General features: G+C 39.4%; 2 protein-coding genes and 1 pseudogene across 2 annotated transcripts; all 3 read right to left on the reverse strand.

The window, feature by feature from the left end:
- Positions 1 to 6,195: 6,195 nt before the first annotated feature.
- LOC118570540 (trace amine-associated receptor 7a-like) lies at positions 6,196 to 7,272 on the reverse strand. Its single transcript, XM_036169110.1, has one exon. It carries the CDS (start codon positions 7,270 to 7,272, stop codon positions 6,196 to 6,198), a length of 1,077 nt encoding a protein of 358 aa, XP_036025003.1.
- A 6,562-nt stretch (positions 7,273 to 13,834) lies between these two features.
- LOC118570290 lies at positions 13,835 to 23,921 on the reverse strand (annotated as a pseudogene).
- Positions 23,922 to 23,989: 68 nt separating this feature from the next.
- On the reverse strand, positions 23,990 to 25,066 carry LOC118570571 (trace amine-associated receptor 7a-like). Its single transcript, XM_036169182.1, has one exon. The coding sequence runs from the start codon at positions 25,064 to 25,066 to the stop codon at positions 23,990 to 23,992; it is 1,077 nt and encodes a 358-aa protein (XP_036025075.1).
- Positions 25,067 to 25,813: the final 747 nt, after the last annotated feature.

The following is a 25,813-nucleotide window of genomic DNA, read 5'->3' on the forward strand; positions in this document are numbered from 1 at the left end:
CAATTATCTTATATGCAGGATATCTGATATATGACCCCAGTGAAAAAGTAGTTCAACTACAAAGAGCGGTCAAGACCCACAGGTTGAGAACCCCTGTATAAGAGGCAAACAAACATAAGGAAAATCAAAGAACCAAGGTGTATATGAACAGCTGTGAGCACTGAACACATGCAGCAAATTGTCTACTAAGGAGTCCAGGCAATACTTTGAGTTCATGAATAACTGTACCAGTTCAGCCTGATTCATTACATAATCTACATATATTTCACAAACATTCCCTTTTTTTGGAGATGGGATTTCTCTGTGTAGCTTTGGAGCCTTTCCTGGAACTCACTCTGTAGACCAGGCTGGCCCCAAACTCACAAAGATCCACATGCCTCTGTCTCCAGAGTGCTGCAATTAAAGGCATGCACCACCACTGCCCAACCACAGTTGGTCATTTCTTGTAGATACTGTTAATTGCCTATGGAGTTTTTAGGTTGGGTGTAAAACTGTAAGAAATTTTGCTTGCTTCAACCATAGTTTGCTCTGTAGCCAATCTTTCTTTTTCCTCTTTTGCTAAACCCTCAATTGTCAGTCATCATGAGCACTGAAAGTTTGGATTTCATTCAACTTCAGTTCCAAATCCTCAGTCCATATCTGAGTATTGCCACCTTTTCTTCCAGTGGTAGTCAAGCAGTAGTGAATAATGTTTGGTCTGAGGAAGATAAATGTCTTTCTTCATACTCATTATACTGTAGACTTTTCTGTTTCTATCCCATAAGGAGGAGCAATGGGTGGATTAAAATGAATGAAATAATTTTATTTAATTTGTTTATAAACAAATTTGTCCACTCTTAGCCTTCACTTGGTGGGCTCCATCTTTGTGTTTCAAGCCTCTAATCATGATGGTCTCATCTTCAGGACTCCGTGGGAATCATAATAATCCCTAGTCACAAAAGGCTTGCACCAAGATGACCTCTTTCTACAGATTCATCTATGAATTCTATGGAATCCTCGCAAGCTCTGTCAAGGCTCATCACCTTCCATGAGTGCTCTATGTCATGTGGAACTCACACTTCTTTGTTACATGGCAGAGAGGCTAGTGGAGATTTCTCCCAGTCAATCAAATTACCTTCCCAATTATACCATCCTTTGGTTCTAAATAAACTGAAGGCAAGTTAAGGACTATTACTACATAAGGAGACTTAAGAAGGCACTAAAACTTGAACCCCTTTGTCAGTACCTTCTTCAAAGTCATAGTCCTTAAATAACATGACCTTTTGAAAATCCCATAAATTTTCCAGCCATGGAGAGACTGCCAGCAGGAATTAGAGGAGATCCATTGAAAGAAATCTCACACACATGTCTTGGTAGGGCATGATACTCCCAATGGAATCTGGTTGTACCAAATCACAGAGCTCACATTTGTTTGGCGACCACCTCATGGACTTTCTTCATCAAGGTTACATGACTACTACACAGAGAGAATGTCATCTTGTGATATCAATATTCTCTTGGTTTCCTGTCTTGATTCTGGACAGTGAGTGGTTTATAAAGAGGGAATGGAGATACTGTGAGATAAGAGATATCATTCAATAGTCTGGCATGGGCATGAAAGATGATGTGCTAAATTGTACATGACACTGAAGTTTTAATGTGAGTTATACTTTGAATAAACTTTTAAATTCATGAAGTAAGTAATAGGCTGTGGAATCTATCTAGTGGATTTATCAACCATGGTGAATTGATGGAGGGACTGTAAACACAGTAGGGAGAGAGAATAAAAAAGCCATTTTATGTTTGGGGTAGACCAAATGTAGACCAAAATGAAACTAGAGACACATTTGACTGGTCAGCCTTCATAGTACAAGAAGAGATAAGGAAGAATTTGTTGGTCAAACTCTGTTCCTTGCTCCTTTTCTGAATAATTTCAATATTCCATAGTATACCATCACTTGTTTTGACATATTTCATTTAGTTATTGAACATAAATAACAAATGATGCTTTAATATTTTTGGACACCTTTTAAATTTGTATATTTGGGTTTGCAATATCAAAATTTAAGTTTATTGTAGTGAAAATGTTCAACCAGATGTACTCACTTGATTCCTGAGTTCTTATTCAGATTTCATATTCTAAAACCACATGAGCAAGACACAGGCAGTGACCAACCAGAATCTGTTATTCTGAGAGTGGAGCAAGGCCTTGAGATGACATCAGCTCTTGACCATGTGGCAGCATTAGAAGTATGGAGGGAGGAGTCAGGTCACATGGGGCCCCAAGGCCTAGATATTTTCTTAATAAGTAATGGTGCAATTCCACATTTAATAATTGAGTGGTTAAATCAGTGTACACTACTTAACACCACACCAACTGAATACAAACATTTATTTATGTTATTCCTAAATTCTCACTGAAATGACCTAATACATAGATCTGAAAGATAAAAAGCAGAAGTGGGCTGAGCTGAGGGAATGCTGTTGAAGAGAGGGAGGAAGATTGCACCAGCCATGGGGGTCATGTCATTGCAAGGGAACTCACAGAAACAACTAACCTGGTCCCTTAGGAGCTCACAGAGTCTGTGAACTGACAACCAGAGAACCTGAACGGGACCAACATAGGCTCTCACAAGTAGACCAACATTTGAGTGACAGTTGTCTAGTTGGTCTACTTGTGAAAGCCCTAGCAGTGGGAGCAGGGGCTGTCCCTAATGCTTCGGCTGGCTTTAGGGAACCTATTCCTCATACTGGGTTGCCTTCCCCAGCCTTGAAACTGAGGTCCTCCTTCAAGTTGATAGTTCCTGCTTTGTTTATACCCAAGTGATGTCTGCCCTTTTCTGAACAGAAGCACTAGGACTTGATTGGAGGGGGTGCAGAGGCAAGGTAGGGAAAGAGACCTGGAGAACAGAAGGAAGAGGAAACTGTGGTCAGGATGTAAAATAAATGCTTTAAAAAAAAAAAAAGAAAGAAAGAAAGAAAGAAAGAAAGAAAGAAAGAAAGAAAGAAAGAAAGAAAGAAAAAAAAAAAGCAGAGGTGGTCAAACTGATGAAAAAAAACAAAAAAGCACATGCATACCCACACAAACACATATATAGGCATATATATATATATATATATATATATATATATATATATATATATATGAACATATACAAATATATACATAGAAATACGTGTACATACATAATACACACCTTTAATTAGAATTGTCTTGATGAAAATCATAGTTTCCCTTGAAGTAATTATGTGAAATTTATGTGTACCATAATTTGTGCTCTAAGCAACTTGGCCAAGTTCTACTTTGTGATGGGAGGCAGGCACACTTAGGAGCAGCAGCACTTACTCTCTGAGTCCTGGGTGGTGCATGTTCACATCTGTCTATGATGACAATAGCCATGAGACTTGACCTCTTCTGACCTAAGTGCACTCAATAACCAAGGCACAGTATTTAACAGTATTTACCTGTTCTACCAGATTGTACCAAAGAAGATGAGCTCTTGTGATTAAAGCGTTGCATAGCACAGAATAAACATCCCATGAATTCACATGCCAGCTTCAGAAGGTTTAAGTTCCCCCTTTTTGCATGCTTCCAGTTCCACAGTCAGTGTGTCTGCTGCTGGATTCACTGGCTACCTTGTTTCAAAATCACAATAGATACTAGGCCTTTTAGCCAAAGAGTACACTTACATGGTCACATGGAGTTTGCAAAGGAGTCTCTATGTAGTCCAATCTTAAACTTTCCTGTGTGTATGGAATTGGAATGGTTGTTGCTTGGAAAACTGTTTCCAAATTCTATTGTGTTTAAATATGCTCACAATAAACCACCTTGCATTAGACTTCCTGAAGTTTGATCCAGGTTGACAAAGTCAGTCTGAACTGAGTTTGTATTTTCACTTCTACATTTTTCTGCCTGATATGACACCTGCATGGATTCCTTCTGCTGTGATAAAATACCATGACCAAAGCAACATTTGGAGGAAATGGTTTATTTCAGCCTTTATTAAACTACCAGGTAACAACCCATCACTGAGGGAAGTGAGCACAGGAATTCAAACAGGCCAGGAACCTGCAGGCAGCAGCTGATGCAGAAGTCATGGAGGAGTGATACTTACTGTCTAGCTCAATATAGCTTGCTCAGCCTGCTATATTTTAGAGCCCAAGACCACCAGCACAGAGATGGCACCACTCACAATGGGCTGGGCCATCTCCCAGCAATTACTGCAATTACTGATTAAGAAAATGCCCTACAGCTAGAGCATATGGAAGCATTTTATCAAATGGTGTTCCATCCTTACAGATAACTCCAGACATACAAACTAGATAACATAAAGGTTTACTAAAAAAAAAAAAAAAAACAAAGAAAAAAGGAATTGTTTCTGTGTACTGAAGTAAATATTTGAGTTGATTTTAAATGCAGACATTTACAGTATGCATCAATTACTGTAAAGCTTTTGTTTATGTACAATGTCACTGAACTGAAAGTGAGACTGTTGTATGGCTGCAGGTTCAGTCACTCTCACTGAAACAGCTGAAGTCAGAAGAAACTGATGATGTTTAATTTCTGAACTAAAGAGCTATGGACAGAGGACATTAAGGCCTCTGAAGAGCCTTTAGTTATCTGTCAATCACAAAGACAGACTTCTTCAAACACATTAATATAAGAAATAAGGCAAAAGTGGTAGCATAAGCCTCTAATCACAATGTATAGGAAGCAGAGGCAGGGGGATTGCCTGGAGTTAAAACCCAGTATAGGTTTGTCTGAGCTACAGAGAAACTACCTCAAACAAAAATCAGTATCATCTCTAAGGGAAATTTTTACCAATTTAAAATAGATCTGACAATGAAAGACAGCAATCATTAATGATAAATATTCATGGAGTATGTTAACATAAAAATTAGAAAAAAATAGTAAGCAAGAACATCTGAAAATATATCTATAACTTTGGCAAATACAGAAGGCTCAGATTTTTCCTTTATTTTTCTATTATATGTGAGGGTGTGTTGCTTGCATGTATGTATGTACAACATGCGCTTGCAGTGCCTGCAAAAGCCAAAGTTATAGATGGGACTAGACTTACATATGGCTATGAGCTGCCACGGAGTGTCCTCTGAAAGAGCAGCCAGTGGTCCTAACTGCAGAATGGTTACTCCAGCCCCAAGGCTTAGAATTTTATAATGTCTTATCTAAACAAACATGATCTAGAATAAAGTATGGAGTTTGTTTATTTCACTACTATATACTGCTCTCTAATTTACTATTGAGAGAATTATCTATAAAATACCTAGTTGACTTTATCTGGGATAATTTTCATGACAAAATCAGACTTTTGGAGGAGGCTTTAGAAATATATCTGGGGATCCTTATAAAAATATGTTTTCAAGATTCAAGATGACTGCAGAGTTTGCCCTTTATTTTAGTGTTTTCTTCTTCTGAACACATTGTTAACTTGATTCTTGTGTATATTTTTTAAAATCTTCTATAAATCTATAGATACTTTACAACATAAGTGAAGAATCAGCTAATTTATAAATCACCTTGAAAAGAATAACCATCTTTAAATCCTTGATTTCTACATATAACAACTTGTAAGGTCTTTGGACTGTGACTTCACTTCTTTGTGCTTGTTCCCTAGAAAGCAGGTCACGGAACAGATGTGACTATTTCTGACAGCGTTTTTCCTTCCTCTGTATGCAATCGAGTAGATTTTGGTTAATACATAACATTCTTGGTTTATTTTTCCAGACCTCAAAAATCACATTTTTAAAAGTGTAAATCTGGGCCTCAGTGAATAGAGAACCACACACGCTCCTTCTCTGGGGAAAGGATAGCCTTCGGGGGTCTTTTTATTTCATTCACATTGTATTACGAAAGTACTACAAAGTATTAATTGACTGTATGTTGGAAATTGAAGCTTCAAAACATTAACAAAGGCCAACGATTAGAATTTTAGAAAGGTAGGAAAAGGGGCTACAGGGAACCAAGCAACATTAACCAGTATAAAAAAGAGTGAAAAATGGCTATATGCAGGGTAATCCAGTTCCATTACAGATAGAAACTAATTGTACATTTATTTAGGAAAACAGAAGCTGGAATTAAGTGTTTCATTCAGAGCTGAAGCATAATCCATGACGCTACAAGATCAGATGTGACACTCAGTTCCTTGGTGATGCTCTGTTGTGATTCCCTTTTCAATCCCCATCTAAACTGAGAATTTACTCAGGAAACAAGTTGGTAGCTGAGGAATTCTCCCTCAAGATTCTGCCAGTGACAATCAGTTTGATGGCTTTTCGAAACCAAGGATAAAAGAAAGCATAAATCAAAGGGTTCATGGCTGAGTTGTAGTAAGCAATCCAAATTAGTATTTCATACACATACGTGGGTGTGATGAAGCCCAGGAAGGCATCAATGATGGAGTCAATGAAGTATGGCAGCCAGGAAAGGAGGAAGGCTGCCACAGCGATTCCCAGGGTTTTGGCTGCTTTCCTCTCCCTCTTGGCCACCCTGTCCTTGTAGCTGTCTGAAGCCTTGGCTGTCTGGTCACTCATTCTCTCAATCCTCTGAGCCTGTTGCTTAGCAATGAAGAAAATCTTAGTGTAGACAGTTATCATGACAAGTGTGGGGATGAAAAATAACAGAAAATTGATAAAGACCCAGTTTTGATTCACTGCAAGTTGACAGCCTCCCACACAGGTGAGGGCAGTCACTAGATCTTCCAGTCCAGCTTCATTGGCCCCTGTGTAAAGGAGGGAAAAGCTATAGATGATGGACAGGAGCCAGGAGAAGGCAATGCACTTGCCAGAAACAGATGCAGTGAACCTGGTGGGGTAAGTCAGGGGATCACTGACAGCAATATATCTATCAACAGAGATGAAGCACAAGTGAAAGATAGAAGAATAACAAAATGATACATCAAAACAAGTGTGTAATTTACAGTAAGTGTCCCCAAAGTACCAGCAGCTCTCCACAGACCTCACTGTGCTGAAGGGCATCACAGTCAGTCCCACCAAGAAATCAGCACAGGCCAGGGATGCCACCAGAAAGTTGGCAGGAGAATGCAGCTGCCTGAAATGAAGAATGGACATCATCACCAGGAGGTTTCCACACACAGCCAGCACAGTCCCAGAGCCAAAGACTGCATAGAGGATGAGGCGAGGGCCTGGGGAGTAAAGGTTCCTGATGCAGGATCCATTCAGGTTCTCATAGCACAGCTGGGCAGATGTGGGAGGAAGCAAATCTTCACTCATGATTCTGGCTAGATCTCTGAGAAAACTGCCATCATCTGTAGACATGTATGCTATTCCAAAAATCCTCAGGAAAAAATACAGAATATGTAACTGCTAACGGATTTTCATTTCCTAAAATTATTTGCTTCCTAATTTACAGTCAACCTTCTGTATTACATGAATTCTGTTTAAGTCTATTTTATACATTATCTCTGTGTTATGTATTTCTTCACATCTCAAAACACCAATCTATTCTGTGACCCACACCTATATCTCACCTTTTGTTAGCGTTCTCATCTTTATTTAACTAACCTACATTAATGCCCTCAAGCACTTTTAACCCTCAGGAAAGTAACCTAATGATGCCAAGTGCATTGTATCCCCATGGTGCAAGATGAGGTAAGTGAGAGCTTGCCAGGAAGTAAGCTGTTTGTGCCACAACCAAAATTTACCCCTTCTAATTTGCTAGTGACAACTGAACTTTCCGTATAATAGCAGAACTTTACCCAGAATTTGAAACTTTGTTCAATTACTAAAAATGACCTCTCCCCTTCTTGAGGAATTTTATTAATTGCTCTTGTATGGAATGTGATCAAAATTCCTGCATTAAAGTTCTTTCTTCCTTCAGGCATTGGTCCTTGTTAAAGAATTAAGATGGTGAGCCACGAGAACAACTACTTTTCTCAATGTTCAGTTTTTTGATTGGTAAAAAGGGGGATGGACTTCAAGGATTTACTTGTGGAATGAAGCAAGGTGGCTAGTATAACAAACAGGACTTCTTCTTTGATTTAACGGAATCATTAGAAAGACACCACAAATCTCAAATGTGAAAGGGATCTTCAGAGTATGTTGTCCTAATGCATGCCTATTTTACTTTGGAAATCCTCACAAAACACTGTTACTGAATCTGCCTAATCTCTGAAAATCCTTTTCTGTTGAAAATCTGGACATTGTTAGTACTGCTTTTTTGGTATCGAGTTGTACATTATATAATAAATACTACACATTAAAATCTATCTAAAGATTTTTTTAAACAATTTTTCTTCCATCAATACATATGAACATGAACAAACTCTGTAGTTTAATAGTAGTCAAAATAGCATTATATTTTTCATAATAATGATAATAATAATAATATATAAAATAGTTATTTTATTATTTTCCAAATGTAATAATGAAAGGGTAATAAATTTTTAATTGCATTTCTTGTTCTATTAAAAATAAAACCACACTTGCAAGGCAGTGGGTTGCCCAGTAAACAAAGTGCTGGCTGTGCCCTGTCAGGATGGGAGTCTGGATCCTCAGAAGCCTCATAAATGCCTGGTAGACATGGCTGGCCACCTGTAACTCCAGTGCTCCGAAGGAAGACACAGTTGATTACAAGAACAAGTGAGCAGCTAGAATAGTAGTTTTGGCAAGTATGGATTCAACTAAGAGACCTTGCCTCAAAGAAGGGGAGAGGAACTGGAGAAGACACCCAGTGCCACCTACGGGCTTCTCCATGCATATGCACACACATGTGGACATTCTACACACGCTAAATACAATGATAATATTTTTCACTCCTCTGTTTAATTGTAAGCTCTCTATAGCCAGAAGTTTCTCTGGTTCTGCCTGGCCCCACGATTGGGACAAATCTCTTCCACCCACAATCCTGTAGCCACTTATAAAATAATCACTCAGAGGCTTAATATTATTTACAAACTTTATGGCCTATAGCAGGCTTCTTGCTAGCTAGCTCTTATAATTTAACTTGTTTCTATTAATCTTTAAGTTACCACATTGGCATGGCATTACCAGTCTACTGGAATGTTACTCCTTGGGTGGCAGGCTGGCCTCTCTCTGCCTCTGCCTTTCTTCTTCCTCTTTGTCTCTTGGATTTCTTGCCTGGCTAGAAACTGACTCACCATAGGGCAGAGCAGCTTCCTTATTAATCAATCATAGCAGCACATATACACAGCATACAGAAAGAAATACCACAGCATTTCTCCTTTTCTGTCTAAACAAAAAGGAAGGTTTTAAGTTTAACATAGTAAAATAATATATAATAGAGCAGTGATCAAACAGAAATTACAGTTACAATAGCTAGTCTATTTATATTTGGCAAAATAAAAGAAAATACTCTATCATCTGTCTTATTTCTATGAGTCTAAATTTTCATATCTAATTTATCTTTCATAGTAACCAAGGAAAACTATAATTATAACTATCTAGTATTCAGCTCCATCAAAGACCTCAGAAGGATATAATATTACCTCAGTAAACAGGAAGTGCTTTGTAAGCAACTTTCAAAATTTTGGAAATGATAAAGATAGCTGGCTGCCTGGACAGTCATCCAAAGTTCCTCTGCAATGTTTGGGCATCCATCTTCAGCCTATAGGTCTAGAGTCTCTCAATCGCCTCTCCCTGTGTTCTGCAGAATGTCTGGCAGTCTCCTCTGTGAATCAGGAACCTGAAGGACCATCTTGCCTTGTTTTGGCAAAATTCAAAGTCATTTTCCTATGGGTTCTATATGTCCAGTTTATACAACATATTATCAAACAGTCCAGGCAAGAGAAGTTTCTTGTGCAAATGGCTAACTTTTGCCATAAAGAAAGTAAACTCCATTTGGAGTTTTTTGATGCCCATCATCTTCTTTGAAGTAATTGGTGATGTCAGAAGCAGATATGTTTTATTGTTCTGAAAAATCTAAGTTCTTAAAAACATTTCAAATGCTGTATTCTGTAGGTCTTTGAAGTGTTTGAAGATTAACTGTCTATCTGAAATATATCTCTGCATATCTAGAAAACCTAATTAACATGACTATAAGTTTGACTAGTGTAGATGACTATTAATTTGTATTTAATTATATATTGCATTTTAAAATAAGTTGCATAAGCATAATACCTAAACAAGAGTAGAAATCTACATACAATATAACAAAATTAACTTTAAATTTTTATCAATAAACAAAAATCCACAGCAATGTAAAAAAAAAAATTTCAACCGAGTTGTTGCTCTTTAAAAGTAGATTCAATAATCTACCCTTTCATCCCATCATTTCTATATCATATCCCCCTTTTTTCTTTTAGAAAGAGATTGACTATGACCAATAACAATTTGTAACCAATGTCTAAACAAAGACAAACATCCATAATCCATTTTTTGGCAATGTGGGCATAGTTTTGTAGGTCACTTCCTGCTAATTGGAGGCACTGTTAGTTTTATGTAGACACAAAGAAACTTTTAGGATTGTGGTCAAGTCCTGACTGGAGTAGTCTGTGAGGCTGTATTCTCTGAGCCAGTTACTTTGAAGCTGTTCTGGATGTTGGATCAACTGAAGACCTCTCAGGGAGTCTTCCTTGATTCATATTAACCTGGAAGGAGTCCACAACTTCTCATCTTCTGTAGAAAGAAAAGCAGGACTGTTTTTCCAAAGCAACACATGCTTAGAAAAAAATTTTGAAGTCACATTACCTTGAGAATATATATATATATATATGTTTAATTCAGCAGCCTTTATAATCAAATGTCTCTCTTCAGTTAAAAATCCCAAAGACAATATAATCTAGACTCTCTGTGTGATTTCCATCTTTACATGGCTTATTTTTTTATATTATTTTTACTGTCTCTTTAATTATATATTTATTTATATAACTATCCATCCTCCCCTTCCTCTCTCTTTCAAGCCTATGTGTATTTTTATTTATAATGCAAAACATTTAGAGGTTTATCCATCTGAATCTGTCTTTTGTGTGTCTATAATCTTTTTCTGATCAGGAGAGATTTTGAACTGCTAAACTGTGTGGCAAGGACCAATGAGGCGGCCTTGGCTACTGACTTTGCTCATCGCAGTTTCCTAACATGATTGAGGTATGCCTACCACCAGCTCTGAGAAGCAGTGGTTCTATGTTTCCAACAAGCAGCATATAGACCAGAAACTTTTTTGAGGTGGGGGTGAGTTCTGTATTAGCAAAAGCTAAATCTGCCAGTAGCTGGAAGATTTCCTGTGTCCTGGCCTGCCGGCAGTTGGGACAAATGTCTCCCACTTCATCCCCCAAATAAAGACACAGAAGCTTATATTAATTATAATTGCATGGCCATGGCTCAAGCTTTTAGCTATCTAGCTTTTATATCTTAAACTAACCCATAACTATTAATCTATGTATCACCACACGTTCCATGGCTTTACCTGCATCCCATTACATGTTGGTCCTTGGGCGGCTCACTGTTGTCTCTCCGCCTTCTTCCAGTCTCTCTCTTTGATTTCCCACCTGCCTCTAAGCTGCCTTGCCATAGGCCAAACAACTTTATTTATCAGCCAATCAGAGCAACACATATTCACAGCATACAGAAAGACATTCCACAGCATCTGCCATGCAATGTGTGGCATGGCTTGGAGATGCCTCTGTGTACCATGGAGGGAATTCACCATGATGTAGGTCAAGCCCACATGCTGTGAACCCACCATACTGTAGCTCAAGCCTGCATGCCCAAACATCTCTGAATCACAGCTTGTCTGACAGACACAACTAGGCAGCTGCTCTTGACTCCATTTATGACTCTTTCTCAGGTTTTGGGTGGAAATTCTTCCTACCACATTGAGCACCAAACATAGCTGTGAATTTTCTCAGGTCCCATCTGGCCCTCGAAGTCCCTCAGCCACTTATAAAATAATCACTCAAAGGCTTATATTAATTGCAAACTGTATGACCAATGGCTTAAGTTTCTTACTAGCTAGCTCTTTCATCTTAAATTAATCCATTTCTATTAATCTATGTATTGCCATGTGGCTGTGGCATTAGTGGTCTTTTGGCATCTTGCTGCTCCTTGAGCTGTGGCCAGGGGTCTCTCCTGCCTCTGCCTTTCTTCTTCCTGTCTCTCTCTTGGATATCCTGCCTGGCTATAACCTGACTCACCATAGGCCAGAGCAGCTTCTTATTAACCAATCATAGCAACACATATTCACAGCATACAGAAATACATCACACAGAAGCTATCATTTTTGTGCTGCAGATATTTTGCCTAGACTTTACAATTTTAGGAGCATTTATTTAGTTTTAGTTGTTTGGATTAAAGATGGAACAGTCTCCTGTATTAATATATATCTCAAGGGTTCAATTTCTATTGGTCATAATTTCAAACATACATTCATCTTCATAGTTTCCATATTTGTGACAAGTACAATAAAATCTGTATTTGTATTTACTAGTATTAATATTTTGTCCATGAAATAAAACTAACATTTTCTTCTAATATTTGAAAACCCAAATGAATTAGGTATAATTTCCTGGGAGGTTATGAGTAACTTACTTAACATTTTTTAAACAGTCCTACACTCCATTACCACTTCTTAAATAATATATTTTTCTTTCAGGTATTATTCTACATTATGAATTTTTTATTATCAAAACTGTAGAAATATGAGTGTTTATAGAAAAATCATGACAAAATTACTGTATATTATGACATTAGACATACAAAATTTCAGGAAAAGAGTAAAATAATTCTACAAAAGACATTCTCTAGGGACTGGAGAGATGGCTCAGTGGTTAAGAACACTTGTGATCTTGCAGAGGAATTGGGTTCAGTTTCCATCACCCACATGGTGGTTCACAACTCTCCTTAATGCCAATTCCAGGGCATCTGTACACAGACATACAGGTAAGCAAAACATTCACACATAAAATGAATACATTTAATAAAAATATTTTAAGACTTATAAGGAAATCTCCATTGTAGAAACTGAAATTAGTTGCATATTGGAAAGCACAAATGGAAGGCTTTTCTTTTTTTTCATTTTTCTTTATTAAGAAATTTTCTACTCACTCCATATACTATCCACAGATGCCCCCTCCTCCCTCCTTCCATCCCCAGCCCTCTTTCCCAAGCCACCCACATTCCCCAAATTGAAGTCTCCCATGGGGAGTCAGCAGAGCCCAGCACACTGAGCATAGGCAGGTCCAAGCTCCTTCCCACTGCAATAAGGCTGTGCAAAGTATCACACCACAGGCACCAAGTTCCAGAAGCCTGCCCATGGAGAATGGGAGGGTTTTCAAAGACAATAATTATCCACAGACAAAGAAGACATCCAGGCAGGCTTGAGTTGAGGTAGCTAGGAAATATTGCATAAACTAATATTTACTAAACCATATTTTTATCAAGTGATTTAAGATGATCATGCAACCAGGAACCTCCTAGAATAAAGGCTATGCTATGACATACAAATATCATATCTCCTCATCAAATTAAAGTAACATATTATGGGCAGTAATAATAACTCTCACAATGACAACATTCCTAGTCTGTAAAGAAATTCCTTAGTTACAGACTTGGGCTGAGTTACAAGGTGATAAATTATTGATACATGTCAAGTTACTGGATGTTTTCATGAATCAAAGAAAAAATAAAGCACAAATCAATGGATTTTGAGCTGAGTTATAGCAGCTAAACCACCAAAATGTCTTATAACTGGAGAAAGGTGTTATGAAATCTTTAAAAGAATCAGTGAAGGAAGTGATCCTACATAGTCATAGATGATCACAAATGCTATCACTTTGACACATGGTTTGGCAGCTTCTCTCTCTCTCCTTTGGCCATATTGGCTTTATAACTCCTTAAAAATGACAGTCCTTGTCAATGATGTTTTTTACTTTTCCTTTTTAGCTTGTTTTCTAGTCACTATAAAAATATGACTATATAGCATTGCCATAATAGAGGCAGGTCTGAAAAGTAACAGAAAACCTGTTAATACTCAGCCTTAGTTTAGAACATACTGACATCCTTCAATATAGTTAGCAGCATTAGATAAATCTTACAGTTCAGGGTCATAAACACCTATGTAGAACACAGCACTGTTGTACACTGGGTCAAAGCCCAGGAGATGCTGATGCAAATCCCTGATACAGATACTGTGAACTTGGTTGGATAGACCAAAGGGTCAGTGACAATGTTATGCCTGTCCATGGAGACGAAGCATGGGTGGAAGAGAGAAGAGCAACAAAATGCCACATCACAGCAGGTGAGTAAAGTAGAGAAGTTTCTTTCAAAGTACCAGCAGCTCTCAATGGATGTGACCATGCTGAAGAGCATCACAGAGACTCCCAACCAGAATCAGAGTAAGCCAGAAATACAATGATGAAATCCAATTGCTTGAAATGGAGAGTGAGTCTCACCTTCAGGAGGTTTTCAAACATAACCAGCACAACCCTGAGGTCAAACAGTATGTAGACAATGACCAAGGACCTGGGTTTTCACAGAGGACTCCTTTGGGTTTTGTAGCAGAGGGCCATGGGTGACAAATTTCTTTTCCTGGCACCATCTCATTCTTGCTGTTCATGCAGGCACAAGTTCTGATAAATCCAATAAGAAAACAGTTTTTATTTGCTGAAGGGTAAATAAAAATCCTCATTAATTTGCATATCCAAGGCATCATTATCAAATATTTCCCCATTCCCTGTCTCAGCTTGATTTCAGCCTTAATCTCTGAAGCTATAAAGCAGTTGTAAATTTTACTTAAATTTGTGTGTTCCATAAATATCATTGTATTGATCATGATTCTTATGTCTCAGTATAATTTGAGAATAATATGTTTTAATCCAGCTTCAATTAATCATCAAAAAATATGCAACAAATCATCTGCTGTGACTGTAATTTAACCAGTCATTTTCAGTACTTGGTCTATGTGTCTAGGACTATCCTCATTGTCAAAGCCCTGAAATTTGGTGAGGGTTTTGCAAGTAAATTTGTTGCAATTCTGTGGGTTTGGTTCCAGTTTTTGGCACCAAATATGTGAGTTTTGCCACTCTGGGGAAAGGTATCCTGACTACTTGGTGAGTCAGGCAACACCTTGAGCTACTTAGGACAGCTCTGATGGCTGGAGATGCACAGAGACAGCTCAGCCCTGGAAGAGAAGTTTTTCTGACTGCTTGGGAGAGTCAGGCCTGAAATTGCTACAGCAGAGGAGGGTATCCTGACTGTTTGGGAGAGTCAGACTATGCCTGGTATGAAGGGGGATGGTCTCCCTGCAGGATATAGCAACCCTGCTCCTCTCCTGGAGAGCTGCCGCAGCTGAGCTTTTCTCAGCCCCCACTTAAGAGGCTTCTTATCTGAGCTCTGCTTCTCCAGCCTAAGATGTTGCTTCTTTTGCTTCACTCTGCAAAAAGGGAAACCCCTGCAGAAATGTAGCAATCTCCTCCAATGTTTTTCTTTCCCTGACCTTACTTAGCTCTTGGACACTAATTATAAGGCCAGGATACATTTTTCACTTGACTCTTTCAGGGACCAGAGTTTTCTGGTATTTGAGCGGGCATGTTTTTTCTGTTTGGAGATGAAGTGCTCAAGTCCCAAGCCCTTTTCTCTGAGCATGTCTTATAAATCAAGCTTGGGGAGAGGCAAAGACCTTTTAGAGGGGTATTTTCAGGATACGCCTAAGCTAAGAAACGGCAAGATGTGAAAAAGTAAGCAGAGAAATTTTTCAGGCTTTGAAACAAAGTTAGCTTAGAAGTTCCAAACACAAGGATCTTTTAAAACATGGATCACCTGAGCCACAGGCGGGGCACATGTCCCACTCTGTGGGATCCGTGGTTCCTAATTCAGTTGCCAGGTCTAGAGTATGGTCTATGATTGATTACAAGATGGATCTCTTCAAAGAAGTCTTACTTATCATAATTGGAATCTCTGTTGATGTTGTTATGTGTGATATGGAAGTTACAAATAGATGGAGGGCAGGTTACTCTTCCTCTGAGTTGTGAAATAGAGTCTGTCTGTACCTAAACATGGAGCTTATCATTCCCTACTGAACTAGAAAGGCTGGCCAGTGAACCAGTTAGATCCACCTGTCTTTGTCCCACAGGGCTGGGTGACAGGCACACACTGCCACACATGGTGTCTTTACCTACATTGTCTGTATATGGGTTTGTTCATGTGCCTGTAGGTGCCAAAGGAAGCCAGATCCAGGGGATCCTATGTTACAGTCAGTTGGGAGCTGCCTAATGTGGCTATTGGCAACTCAAAACAGGTCTTCCATAAGAGCTGTGCATCCTTTTACTACTGTAAATTATAAGTAGTTATAGCTCTTGATTCAAAACTTCATGTTGCATAATTTGACCTCAAACACTCTTAGGAACTGGAGATGACCTTGAAGACTAATACCTCTGACTCTATCTCTCAAGAGATGGAATCACAAGTAATTTTATTTTCTGAAACTGAATAATACCCCACTTGATATGTATAAAACATTTCTTTATCCCATTCTTCAATTGTTAGGTAAGCAGGCTGATCCCAGACTTGCCTATTGTGAAGACTGCAGCCATAAACAGGAGTATACAGATAGATTATATTGCATAGTGACTTTGATTAATTTGGGACACACTGTAACAAATGATATAACTGCATCATGAGGTAGTGACCATAGATGCAGTAAGCACCAGGAAGAGAAAGCCAATGCCCTATAGTGCAATAAACACAAGAATGGTCAGGTACAAGCAATGCAAAACGTCACTTCAATGTTTTTATATTGCAACTATTCTACACATACGTTAGACAGTCTAAACTAAATAGATTCATCCAGGTTAATTTGACCTTTGCTTTCAGATTAACTCCATGAAAACTTAATGCTGAGGTAAGATATAATTAGGAGATATCCCCAACACCTGTAACATTATTGTAGAAATGTTACTTCCATGGTTGTTTACAAATTTATTTTAAGTAAATGAGTCCACTAAAAGTCAAATCAAGGTTGGACAGAAGTTTTCCTTCCCTGGGGTTTAAGATTCTAACCCTGAGAGCACAATTCTCAGACAAACTTTTGGTTCTGTGGTGATCCTAAGTTTTCATTCTCATTTCTACACTTGAGCACTAGTTGACAGGTTGTTGGCTCCTGAAACACATTACTAAAAATCCACTAACTTGTAATCACCCAAATGATAGAGAGTGTGAAGCATTTCCCATTAGAGAAGGATACAGTAATGACGGTCTGTGGTCATAGCACAGCCAAAATTAAGAAGACATTTAGTGAGAGGAAACAGGAAAAAGATTTTATGCCCTGTCTTTATGGGTTAGACTCTAACACAGTGGATCCCAATCTTCCTAATGCAGTGACCCTTCAATTCAGTTCTTCCTGTTATGGAGACCCCCCAACCGTAAAATATTTCATTGCTACTTCCTAAGTATAATTTTGCTACTTTCATAAATCATAGTGCAATTATCTGATATACAGGATATCTGATATAACCCAGTGAAAAAGTAGTTCATCCTCACAGAAGGGTCAAGATCCACAAGTTGAGAACCCCTGTATAAGAGGATGGCAGCAACCAAACACAAGAACGATGAAAGTTACAAGCTGAGTATGAACTGCTATGAGCACTGAACACATGCAGCAAATTGTCTGCTAAGGGGTCCAGGCATTCTTTGAGTTCATGAATAATTACACCAGTTTAGCTTGATCCGTTACATGATCTACATGTATTTCAAAAACATTTCTTATTGATACTGTTAATTGCCTAAGGAATTCTTAGATGTGGGTGTGAAACTGTATGAAATTGTGCTTGCATCAACCATAGTGTATACGTGTTCCGTAGCCAATCTGATTTTTTCCTCTTTTGGTAGACCCTCAATTGTCAGTCACCATGAGCACTGAAAGTTTAGATTTCTTTCAATTTCAGTTCCACATCTTCAGTCCACATCTGAATATTGTCCCCTTTCTTCCAGTGATAGACATCAATAGTGAATCATGTTTGCGTTGAAGAAGATAAATGTCTTTCTTCATATTCATTATACTATAGACCTTGCTGTTTCTATTCCATTAGGAGGAGGGGGAAGGGGTGGATTAACATGAATAAAATACTATTATAGCCAAATTTGTCCACTCTTAGCCTTTGCTTGGTGGGCTCCATCTCTGCGTTTAAAGCCTCTAATCAGGGAGGTCTCATCTTCAGTACTCTGTGGGAATCATAATAATCCCCAAACACAGAAGGCTTGCATCAAGATGACCTCTTTCTACAGATTCAGCTCTTGTATGGAATCCATGCAAGCTCTGTCAAGGTTCTTTGCCTTCTGTGTGTATTCTGCATCATGTGGAACTCACACGTCTTTGTTACATGGCAGGGAGAGATAGTGCAGTTTTTTTTCCAAGTCACTCCAGAGGTCCTGAGTTCAATTCCCAGCAACCGCATGGTGGCTCACAGCCATCTGTAATGAGATCCGGTGCCCTCTTCTGGCCTGCAAGCATGCATGTAGGCAGAACACTGTATACATAATAATAAAATAAATCTTAAAAAAAAAAAAAAGTACGGGTGGGCTGAGCTCAGGGAATCCTGATGCCTGATGATGAGGGGGGGAAGGTTATACTAGCCATGGGGGACATGTCGTGGCAAAAGAACCCACGCAAACAACTAACCTGGTCCCTTAGGAGCTCACAGAGTCTGTGAACTGACAACCAGAGAACCTGCATGGGACCAACATAGACTGTCTATATTTGAGTGACAGTTGTCTAGTTGGTCTACTTGTGAGACCCCTAGCAGTGGGAGCAGGGGCTATCCCTAATGCTTTGGCTGGCTTTAGGGAACCTATTCCTCATACTGGGTTGCCTTCCCCAGCCTTAAAACTGAGGTCCTCCTTCAACTTGATAGATCAAGCTTTGTTTATACTCATGGTAGGACTGCCCTTTTCTGAACACAAACATTAGAGGTGGACTGGGGGAGGGGGTGAGAAGGGGAGCAGGGGAGGGGGAAACTGGAAGAAAGGAGGAAGGGGACACTGGTCAGGATGTTAAATAAATGAATACATTTTTTTAAAAAAAAAGAAGTGGTCAAATTGGTGGTAAAAACAAAATAGCACATGCACACACACACACAAACATGTATATATATCACACATATAAATACACACATATGAACATATACAAATACATACACCCATACATACATAAAACACAGCTATACATATAATATAAACCTTTAATTAAAATTTTCTTGATGAAAATCATATTTTCCCTTGAAGTAATTATATAAAATGTATGTGTTCCATAATTTCTGCTCTAAGCAATTTGGCCGAGTTCTACTTCATGATGGGAGGGAGGCACACTTAGGAGCAGCAGCACTTACTCTCTGAGTCCTGGGTGGTGCATGTTCACATCTGTCTATGATGACAATAGCCATGAGACTTGACCTCTTCTGACCTAAGTGCACTCAAAAACCAAGGCACAGTCTTACCTGTTCTACCAGATTGTGCTGAAGAATATAAACTCCTGTGATTAAAGCAGTCTCCAGCACAGAATAAGATCCCATGAATTCACATGCCAGCTTCAGAAGGTTTACATTCCCTCTGTGTTGCATGCTCCCAGTTCCAGATCAGTGTGTCTGCTGCTGGGTTCTCTGGCCACCTTGTTTAGAAACCACACTAGATTCTAGGCCTTTTAGCCACAAAATAAACCTACATGGTCATATGGCATTTGTAGTCCCATCTTAAGCTTTATTGTGTGCTTGCAAATGGAATGATTGTTGCCTAGAAAATTGTTTCCAAATACTATTGTGTTTAAATATGCTTACAATAAACCATTTTGCATTAGACTTCCTGAAGTGTGATCCATGTTTGACAAAGGTTTTGAAGTTTGACACGTTCAGTCTGAACCTGGTTTTAGTCTCACCTCTTCATTTTCCTGCCTGCTATGACACCTGCATCGATCCCCACTGCTGTGATAGAATACCACAACCAAAGCTTATATTACAGCACCAGGTAACAACCCATCACTGAGGGAAGTCAGGGCAGGAATTCAAACAGGCCAGGAACCTGGAGGTAGGAGCTGATGCAGAAACCAAGAAAGAGTGCCACTTACTGTCTAGTTCAAAATAGTCTGTTCAGGATGCTATCTTTTTCTTCTTTCCTTCCTTTATTAGCAAGGAATTTTTTTCATTCATTTTACACACCAGTCAAAGATCTCCCTCTTCCCTCCTTCTTCCCCCGCTAGCCTCCCTCTCCCAACCCATCGCCCACTCCCACCCACAAGAAGGCAAGTTCTCCCATGGGTAGGCACATTCAGCAGAGGCAAGTCCAAGCCCTTCCCCCTGCCTCAAGGCTACACGAGGTATCCCATCATAGGTAGTGGGCTCCACAAAGCCCACCCATGCACCAGAAATGGATTCTGATCCCACCAGCAAGGGGCCTCCCAAGCAGATCAAGCTACACAACTGTCTCACCATACAGAGGGCCCAGTCTAGTTCTAGGTAGGCTCCCCAGCCATTGATCCAACTTTCATAAGTTCCCTCTAGTTTGTTTTGGTCATCCCTACATGTTTCCCCATCATGATCCTGATGCACCTGCTCACAGAATCCCTCCTCTCTCCTTGACCAGACTCCTGGAGCTCTATCTAGTGATTGGCTGTGGATCTCTGCATCTGCCTCCATCAGTCACTGGAGAAAAGCTCTGTGATGACAGTTAGGGCATTCACTGGTCTGCTCTCTAGGGCAAAGCAGTCAGTTCAGGCATCCTCTCCACTATTGCCAGTATGGCAGGCTGTGGTCATCCTTGAGGACTCCTGGCAACTACCCCAGTAACTGGCTGCTCTCTATCCCCATGATGTATCTCTCCATTATGGTGTCTTTTTCATTGCATTCCTCTTCCCTCCCTGTTCCAGCTTAACCATCTCATTCCCTTAGGCTCTCATCCCCTATCCCTGACCCTCCATTGCCTACCCCTCATCATCACTTTATTCATGGAGATATTTTCTATTTCCCTTCCCAGGGCAGTCCACACATCCTTCTTTGGGTCTTCCCTGTTAGTTAGCTTCTCTGGAGTTGTGTATTATTGCCTGATTACACTTTGCTTTATATCTGATATCTACTTATGAGTGGGTACATACCATGTTTGTCTTTCTGAGTCTGGGTTACCTTACTCAGGATGATATTTTCCAGTTCCATCCATTTGTCTGCAAATTTCATACTGTCATTGTTTTTCTCTACTGAGTAGTACTCTGTTGTGTATATGTACCACATTTTCTTAATCCATTGCTGTGGGATATTCTGTATGTCAAATGTGTTGCTCTGATTGGTTAATAAATAAAACACTGATTGGCCAGTAACCAGGCAGGAAGTATAGGTGGGACAAGCAGAGAAGAGAATTCTGGAAGTGGAAGGCTGAAGCAGAGAGACGCTGACAGGCACCACCATGACAAGGGAGATGTAAGGTATTGGTAAGCCAAGAGCCACATGGCAACATATAGATTAATAGAAATGGGTTAATTTAAGATGTAAGAACAGCTGGCAAGAATCCTGATTCATTAGGCCAAACAGTTTAAATAATATAAGCATCTGAGTGATTATTTTATAAGTGGGCTGTTGGACTGCCAGGGCTTGGCAGGACCTGGAGAGAAAACTCTAGCTAAAATCCATTCTTCATCTGAGGGGCATCTAGGTTGTTTCCAGGGTCTGGCTATTACAAATAATGCTTCTATGAACATAGTTGAGCATATGCCCTTATGGTATAATGGAGTATTCCTTGGGTATATGCCCAAGAGTGTTATAGCTGAGTCTTGAGGTAAATTGATTCTCAATTTTCTGAGAAACCACCATACTGATTTCCAAAGAGGCTGTATCAATTTTCACTCCCACCAATAGTGAAGGAGTGTTCCCCTTGCTCCACATCCTCTCCAGCATAAGCTGTCTTCAGTGCTTTTGATCTTAGCCATTCTAACAGGTGGAAGATGGTATCTCAGAGTCATTTTGATTTGCATCTCCCTGATAATTAAGGATTCTGAGCAATTCCTTAAAGGTCTTTTGGTTGCTATCTTATAGAACCCAAGACCACCAGGCTAGGGATGGCACCACTCACAATGAGCTGGGCCATCCCACATCAATCACTAATTAAAATATGCCATGCAGCTAGAGCATATGGAAGCATTTTCTCAAATGAGGTTTCATCCTTGTAGATAACTCTAGACATAAAAACTAGACAGCACAATGGGTTACTAAAAAAGGGGAATTGCTTCTTTGAGTGTATTGAACTAAATATTAGAGTTGCTTTTGAATGTAGACATTTACAGTATGCATCAATTACTGTTAAGCTTTTGTTTGTGAACACTGTCACTCAAGTGAAGAAGGGACAGTGTTCTATGGCTGCAGAATAAGTCACTCTTATTGAAACAGCTAAAGTCAAAAGAAACCAATGATGTTTAATATCTGAACTAAACAGCTATGGACAGAGGATTTCAAGGAGTCCGAGCAGCCTTTAGTCACCTGCCAATCACAAGAGGACAGACTTCCTCAAACACATTGAAATAAGAAATAAGGCAAGAATGACAGCTTAAACCTCTAATCACAATGTTCAGGAAGCAGAAGCAGGGGAAATGCCTGAATTTAATATCCAATATAGGTTAGTCTGAGCTACAGAGAAACTGTCTCAAATTAACATCAGACATAGTATCATCTCAAACGGAAAGCTTTACCAGTTTATAATTGATCTGATAAAAAAGACAGCAATCATTAATAAATATTCATGGTGCATGTCAACATAGAAATTAGAAAAAAAAAGAGTAAGCAAGAACATCTCAGTATGCATCCATAACTTTACCAAATCCAGAAGGCTCAGACTTTTCCTTTATTTTTCTATGATATGTGTGGGTGTATTTCTTGCATGTATATCTGTGCACCACATGCTTTCAGTGCCGACAAAAGCCAAAGTTAAAGAAGAGAAATAGAGTTAAAAAGGGCTGTGAGCTGCCACGGAGTGTCCTCTGAAAGAGCAGCCAGTGCTCCTAACATCAGAGCTGTTTCTCCAGCCCCAAGACTTGGAATTTTATAATGTCTTGTCTTAACAAAAGTAATCTAGAGTAGAATATGGAGTTTGTTCACTACTGCTGTATACTGCTCTCTAATTTACTATTGAGAGAGTTATACGTTAAACACCTAGTTGGCTTTATCCAGGATAATTTTTATGACTAATTCAGGCTTTTTTTTTGGGGGGGGGGGGGGGAGCTTTAGGAATACATCCGGTGATCCTTATAAAAATGTGTTTTCAAGATTCAGGGGCATGCATACTTTGCCCTTTAGTTTACTGTTTTCTTCAGCTGAATACATTCTTAATTTGACTTTTGTAAATCTATAGAAACTTTCCGAAATAAGTGAAGGATCAGCTAATTTATAAATCACCTTGAAAAAAAGAATGACCATCTTTAAATCCTTCATTTCTACAAATAACAACTTGTAAGGCCGTTGGACTGTGACTTCTCTTCTGGGTGCCTGTTCCCTAGAAAGCAGGTCACGGAACAGCTGTGACCTTTGGGACAGCGTTTTTCCTTCCACTGTAAACAATGGAGTAGATGTTAGTTAATACGTCACTTCTCGGTTTATTTTTCCTGATCATAAAAATCACATATTTAAAAGTGCAAATCTGTGCCTCAGTGAGTAGAGAACCACACATACTCCTCCTCTGAGGAAGAGAGAACCTATAAGGGACGTTTGGTTTCATTTACATTGTATTAGAAAAACACTACCAAAGGATTTAATGGCTATGTATTGAAAACTGAGGCTTCAAAATTTAACAAAAGCCAACAATTAGAATTTTAAGAAGGAGGGAAAAGCAGCTACAGGAAACCGAGTAACACGAACCAGTACAAAACACAGTGGAAAATTGTTAGATCCAGGGTTGTATAGTTCCACTACAAATAGAAATTATTTTTACATTTCTTGAAGAAAGCAGAAGCTGGATTTAAGTGTCGCATTCAGAGCTGAAGCATAATCCATGACGCTACTCAGTTCTCTGATAAAGTTCTGCTGTGACTCTTTCTTCAATCCCCAACTAAACCGAGAATCTACTCAAGAAATAAATTGGTGGCTGAGGAATTCTCCCTCAAGATTCTGCCAGTGACAATCAGTCTGATGGCTTTTCGAAACCAAGGATAAAAGAAAGCATAAATCAAGGGGTTCATGGCTGAGTTGTAGTAGACGATCCAAACTAGTATTTCATACACATATGTGGGTGTGATGAAGCCCAGGAAGGCATCAATGATGGAGTCAATGAAGTATGGCAGCCAGGAAAGGAGGAAGGCTGCCACAGCGATTCCCAGGGTTTTGGCTGCTTTCCTCTCCCTCTTGGCTACCCTGTCCTTGTAGCTGTCTGAAGCCTTGGCTGTCTGGTCACTCATTCTCTCAATCCTCTGAGCCTGTTGCTTAGCAATGAAGAAAATCTTAGTGTAGACAGTTATGATAACAAGTGTGGGGATGAAAAATAGCAGAAAATTGATAAAGACCCAGCTTTGATTCACTAGGAAATGACAGCCTCCCACACAGGTGAGGGCAGTCACTAGATCTTCCAGTCCAGCTTCATTGGCCCCTGTGTAAAAGAGGGAAAAGCTATAGATGATGGACAGGAGCCAGGAGAAGGCAATGCACTTGCCAGAGACAGATGCAGTGAACCTGGTGGGGTAAGTCAGGGGGTCACTGACAGCAATATATCTATCAACAGAGATGAAGCACAAGTGAAAGATAGAAGAGTAACAGAATGATGCATCAAAACAAGAATGAACTTCACAGTAAGTGTCCCCAAAGTACCAGCAGCTCTCCACAGACCTCACTGTGCTGAAGGGCATCACGGTCAGTCCCACCAAGAAGTCAGCACAGGCCAGGGATGCCACCAGAAAGTTGGCAGGAGAGTGCAGCTGTCTGAAATGAAGAATGGACATCATCACCAGGAGGTTTCCACACACAGCCAGCACAGCCCCAAAGCCAAAGACTGCATAGAGGATGAGGCGAGGGATAGGGGAGTAAGGGTTCCTGATGCAGGATCCGTTCAGGTTCTCATAGCACAGCTGTACAGATGTGTGAGGGAGCAGATCTTCACTCATGATTCTGGCTAGATCTCTGAGAAAACTGCCATCATCTGTAGACATGTATGCTATTCCAAAAATCCTCAGGAAAAAAAATACAGAATATGTAACTGCTAACGGATTTTCATTTCCTAAAATTATTTGCTTCCTAATTTACAATCAACCTTTTGTATTACATGAATGTTGCTTAAGTCTTTTCAGTTTTTTTTTCTCTGCTTAATCTATTTCCTCACTTCTCAAAAGCAGCAGACTATTCTGTGACCCACACTTAAACCTAACCTTTTATGAGCATTCTCATCCTGATTTAACTAACCTATGTTAATACCCCCCCAAGCACTTTTAACCCTCAGGAAAGCGGCCTAATGATGTCAAGTACAGTGTGTCCCTAGGACTGAATCCCTGTGGTTTAAGGTGAGGTAAGTGAGAACTTTCCAGTGAGAATGTTGTTTATGCCACAACCAAGTTTTCCTCTTCTCATTTTCTAGTGACAGTTGACCTTTTTGTATAATGTAGGTGAACATGATACCTGCCACAGCAGAACTTCCCCCAGAATCTGAAACTTGGTTCATTTATTAAAAATGAATTGAGGTTGGAGATTTAACGCAGTGGTAGAGCGCTTGCCTAGCAAGTGCAAAGCCCTAGGTTCGATCCTCAGCTCCAAAAAAAAAAAATGACCTTTTCCCTTCATGTGAATTCCTATCAATGGTTCTTATATTGAAAATGATCAAAATTCCTGCATAAAAGCTTTCTTTCTTCAGGCATTCATCCTTGTTATAGAAATAAGATGCAGAGCCAGGAGAACAAGTACTT

Source organism: Onychomys torridus, chromosome 19, assembly GCF_903995425.1.
Source record: "Onychomys torridus chromosome 19, mOncTor1.1, whole genome shotgun sequence".
In the NCBI taxonomy this organism is placed as follows: domain Eukaryota; kingdom Metazoa; phylum Chordata; class Mammalia; order Rodentia; family Cricetidae; genus Onychomys; species Onychomys torridus.